At 43.5% G+C, this 4,933-nt stretch overlaps 1 protein-coding gene across 1 annotated transcript; it reads left to right on the top strand.

The window, feature by feature from the left end:
• Window positions 1-315: 315 nt before the first annotated feature.
• Window positions 316-3,935, top strand: LOC133367363 (olfactory receptor 4K3-like). Its single transcript, XM_061591463.1, has 2 exons — window positions 316-1,223; window positions 3,839-3,935. Exons 1-2 carry the CDS (start codon window positions 316-318, stop codon window positions 3,933-3,935), a joined length of 1,005 nt encoding a protein of 334 aa, XP_061447447.1.
• Window positions 3,936-4,933: the final 998 nt, after the last annotated feature.

Below are 4,933 nucleotides of genomic sequence, written 5' to 3'. Positions count from 1 at the left end.
TCCTGTCTGAAACCCTGGAGAGCCACTGCCAGTCAGTGTAGACAATACTGAGCTCAATGAACCAATGCTTGTCTGACTCAATATAAGACAGCTTCCCTATCTTCATGAAAGATGAAAAAATATGTCTAAATAAAACACAGGGATCCTGTGGCCCTCCATATATTGTTGGACTCCAGCTCCCAACAGCCTAAGCTGTTTCGGGCTGACTGGAGTATACTCTTTGTTGACTTGACTTAAGGCTATGAAGGAATCGAAGTATCTCATTGCTGTCTCTTTTCTCCCACCTCAATTTTCTCAGGGATACAGAATAAGTGGATGGCGTGGGTCAACCAGACAATGGTGACCGAGTTTGTCCTGCTGGGTCTTTCTGAAACCTGGGAAGTCAAAGTCCTCTTATTTGTCTTCTTCCTCCTCCTTTACACGGCTACTCTCTTCAACAATGTTCTCATCTTCTCAGCAATTATCAGTGATCACCGCCTTTCTGATTCCCCCATGCTCTTTCTGCTAGGTCATCTGGCTTTCCTGGATCTGTGCTTGTCCTCCTTTGCCACCCCAAGGTACCTCTTTGATTTCGTTGCCCAACACCAAGCCATCTCTTTCCAGGGCTGCATGGCCCAAATCTTCTTCCTCCATCTCTTTGCAGGCGGTGAGATGATATTGCTGACAGCTATGGCCTATGACCGGTATGTGGCCATCTGCCATCCTCTCCGCTATGCCTCACTCATGAGCCGGCACCATTGCATAGGGCTTGTGCTAGCCTCCTGGGCTGGTGGGCTCCTCCACGCCAGTGTGCAACTGGGTTTCACCATTAGTGCACCCTTCTGTGGGCCCAATCAGGTGGACAATTACTTCTGTGACCTTCCGTTTGTCATCCAGTTGGCTTGCATTGACACCTATCCCCTGGAGGTCATGATGATGACCAACAGTGGCATTATGTCACTGGTGTGTTTACTTGTCTTGCTTCTTTCCTACGCACTCATTCTCTCCAGAATCCACTCCCGGAGCCGCTCTGAAGGCCCCTCCAAGGCTGCCTCCACATGTACCTCTCATCTCATTGTGGTCACCATGTACCTTGGACCTTGTTTGTTTATGTACCTGCGTCCAGGCACCCGGTCCATGATTGATAAAGTGCTCTCTGTCTTCTACATCTCTATCACCCCCTTTATGAACCCTACTGTCTATGCATTGAGGAACAATGACATGAAGGCTGCCATAAGAAGACTGTTGGTAAGAGGTTCTGGACAAGTGTCTGCTCATAGCCACCCCGCCATTAGGCAGAGTAAGCCAGCCACCTCAGGTAGTTGACTTGAGGCATCATGAAAGAGCATCAGATTATTAGCTATTTAATTTACTGCTGCTTCTGTGTATATACACAGTGTGGATAATGTGGATAGAGAGAAGGGTTTTTTTTCCCCTTCTCTCCTAGTTCTAGAACCCGGAATAATCTGATGAAGCTGAATGTTGCAAAATTCTGAAGGTGGAAAAGGAAGTCCTTCCCACAGCACAAGGTTATATTGCTGCACTTGATGGCCACCAATTGAGATATTTTTGGAAGTATTACACAAAGTTATCAAGGATAAGGCTTTGAATACAAGTGACTCATGATAAATATGTTGGCTTTGGTATCAGAGGCAGTATGTCTCTGAATATCAGTTCCTGGGGAACAGGAGTGAGAGAGTGCAGTGGAGCTCATGTCCTGCTTGCAGATTCCCCATCGGCACCTGGTTGACCACCATGAGAACAGGATGCTGGACTAGATGGGCCACTGGCCTGAGCCAGCAGGGCTCTTCTTATGTTGAAGGAGGCATTATGTGAAGGCATTCAAGAGGCAGCTGGACAGTCACCTGTTGGGCATGATTTAACTTGGATTCTTGCATTGAGCAGGGGGTTGGACTTGATGGCCTTACAGATGCCTTCCAACTCTACTGGTTCTATGATTCTGTTATTAATCCCTTCCCAGCATCTCCTGCCTGAAATCCTGGAGAGTTACTGCTAGAGAGTGCAGACAATGTGGAGCTGGCTGGACCACTGGCCAGACTCAGCATAAGGCAACTTCCTGTGTTCCCATGTCCAGTTCCCCAGACAATAATTTAAAAAAATTGAGAAGGGGCGAACCACAATCAGAAACCTGCTGAGCAGTGAACCCCAGGGGGGAACTGGGGTTGATCCTACAAACCAGTCTTAAATGGCCTGAGAAAATGTACAAGTGAAGCATAGTGCAGTCTAGAGACAGCCCCTCGCTGCCTGAAGGGTTGGTTCACATGGTCTTTCCAGAATGGAACTTGAACCTACTGGAACTGGGTGCTGTCCAGTCCAGTCTGGAAATAATTCTGTCCCAACCAGAGTCCAGGAGTTGAGCCTGGATTCCAGGGAGGTCAAAAACGTGTAGAATCCCGACTTCATACATTTGAATTAGTAATAATCTTTTGAGGGGTGGGGGGGAGGCATAAAGCCTTTAAGAGAAATCTTGCCATAAGGGAAACAGCACGGGCCTGGTTTGCAGCAAAAACTGCAAGATGCCATCTCTGACCCAAACTCATTTCTCCCCCATCCACTTTCCTAGAGATTTCTGTCTCGGGCAACTATATATCCTGCACTGAAACATAGATTTTCCAGACCCCAGCGCCCCTCCGAGGGAATCTTTGTGAACTGTCAGCAGTTTGCGTAGTGAACTTGGTTCTATGGGGTGGGAGGGAGCTCTTGATATCCAGTCTTAGGCAGAAGGGAGACATTGTTTGGGAATTAATCTCTGCCAACAACTCATGGAAACCAAAATTCTGAAACCTACAAACATTTTTTTTTTGCATAGGAAAGACTTGCCAGACATGTAATTTGATTATGTACATTGTTTTTAACACCTGTTGATTTTATCTACATTATGATAATTTTATCATGTCCACTGCTGTGTCTTAAAAAAAATTGTTTGAGTGTTGGACTATGACCTGGGGGACCAGGATTCAAAACCCTGCTCAACCATGTAGGTCACTGGGCAACTTTGAGCCAGACACTGCCTCTCAGCCTAACCTACCTCACAGGGCTGTTGTGAGGATTAAATGGAGAAGAGGGAGAAACATGTACACCACCATGAGCTCCTTGGGGGAAAGGTGGGATATAAATGCAATAATAAATAATAAAATAAAGTCTGGTTTTGTTGTTATTTTAATGAATATCTTATAGCATATTATGTAAACCAAATTGGTATTATTGTTGAATAAGCAGTATAAAAATCTTACTAAGTAAATAAAAGAAATAAATCCAAAATATGGTGCGTCACTGACTCCAAAACTTTCTTTTCTTTCTGCATTAATGAAGAAAATAACATAAAAATCAGAGGAAAATCCTGTCACATCTATCAGTTCAGTGACCGATTTAAAATAGCTGTTGTCAGGAATGCTAAGACCCCTCCAGGCTGTATTTCATTGAAGCTGTGGTTTGGAACATATTCTTGATGCACTCATAATGCATTCCTGGTGGATTTATTCTCTTTGGTAGTTCAAGGCTACCACATTATTGCTGTCCAGAGGGGCTATTGAGCAACAAGACCGGGACCAAAAACAAAACAAAACCCTGAATATTTGTGGTATGAAAAGTTATGGGATGTCAGCAAGAAGTTACAAGATATGCACTGATTGGAAATGAGGCAGTATGTCTGTCCCAAAAGGTTTACAGACACAAAGAGTATTGATGGTGGCATCATTTATGACTGACCTGATGGCGTCGTGAGCACAAATAATAATGAATGGGCAAAAAGAAGGATGTCTGTAGGGAGGCTGTAATCAGGGCTGACTTTGCAATTTCAATGGCTATTTCCATGGAGCACTTTAATCCAGGACCCTAGAGGGTCAAAATTCATGTTCAGATCCTACCATGCTCATGAACAGCTTGAATGTCCTTGGGTGACTTTTCCCTTCAGAGGTGGTGACTCAAGGAGATGAACCCAGCTTCATTTCGTGGGGAGAGATGATAATAATAATATTAATAATAATAATATTAATAACAATAATAATAACAATAATAATAATAATAGCAATCATTGTTTTTGTTGTTATTAATGTTATTATAATTTAGATTTATTAGTCACTTGATCCCCAAAAGTCCCCAAACAACTTGCATACTGTTAAAACAAAAACAAATACAACACAAATTAAAAACATAGTAATTCACTAATAGGCAAGAAACCTTGCAGTTTAAGAATGTACCTATAGCCAACAGATATTTATATCAAACTTTAAAAAGCAGGGAATTTGGGCACCTATAATGAATGCACGAGGAGAGCAGGAGACCTGACCTGTTCTCTGAGATATCAGATTTATCAAAATGCAAACACAATTTGGGTTGGTCCTTCACAGTCCAATCCACTTACTGTGCAGCTTGGAAGAAGTTGGTAACATATGCCATTGAGCATATGGTGAGTGTTGCCCCCAAACACAGCAGGGCTGGTTGACCATCTTTTGAAGCAAGTGCAATGATATACATTTCTACCTATTGGGTGGAGGGAGTGTGTGTAGGACTATTAAGTCCAGGGATGGGGGTGTAAAGTCATTAAGTCCAGAGACTTAAATTACCTAACTGTACCACAGTGAGTAATATGTGTAGCATTTTTCGTAGCCTCTGTTTGTTGGTGTTTCTATGAGTATTATCTACTGCAGGGGTCATCAATATGGTGCTTGTGGGTGCAAAAGAGTCCCGTGAAGTCCTCCCCTAACACTGACGAAGCCCCTCCTCTCACTGTCTCCTTGGCCATCGGGTGGTGAAGGTGGTTGGCTTTTTCTCCCTTGAAAAATACATAGAGCTGAAGGAGGAAGTTGGGAGAGTGATGCTCTTTCCCACTCCCTTTTCTCAGCTCTATATGCTCTCAAGGTTCAGATTAATTCTTCTGGACTTTTATCCACATCGAGATTAGAAACAGGGAGAGAAATTCATTAAACACATT

The sequence above is a fragment of the Rhineura floridana genome, chromosome 11 (genome assembly GCF_030035675.1).
Source record: "Rhineura floridana isolate rRhiFlo1 chromosome 11, rRhiFlo1.hap2, whole genome shotgun sequence".
Classification (NCBI taxonomy): Eukaryota; Metazoa; Chordata; class Lepidosauria; order Squamata; family Rhineuridae; genus Rhineura; species Rhineura floridana.
Note: the sequence above shows the minus strand (reverse complement) of the source record. Positions and strands in the feature narration are given on the sequence as shown.

Excerpts from the sequence above, each read along its gene's own strand:
- LOC133367363 (XM_061591463.1), top strand. The coding sequence starts at position 316 with ATGGCGTGGGTCAACCAGACAATGGTGACCGAGTTTGTCCTGCTGGGT. Across the intron at positions 1,224-3,838 it reads AAGGCTGCCATAAGAAGACT|AGGGTCAAAATTCATGTTCA; the intron begins GTTGGTAAGAGG and ends CCAGGACCCTAG.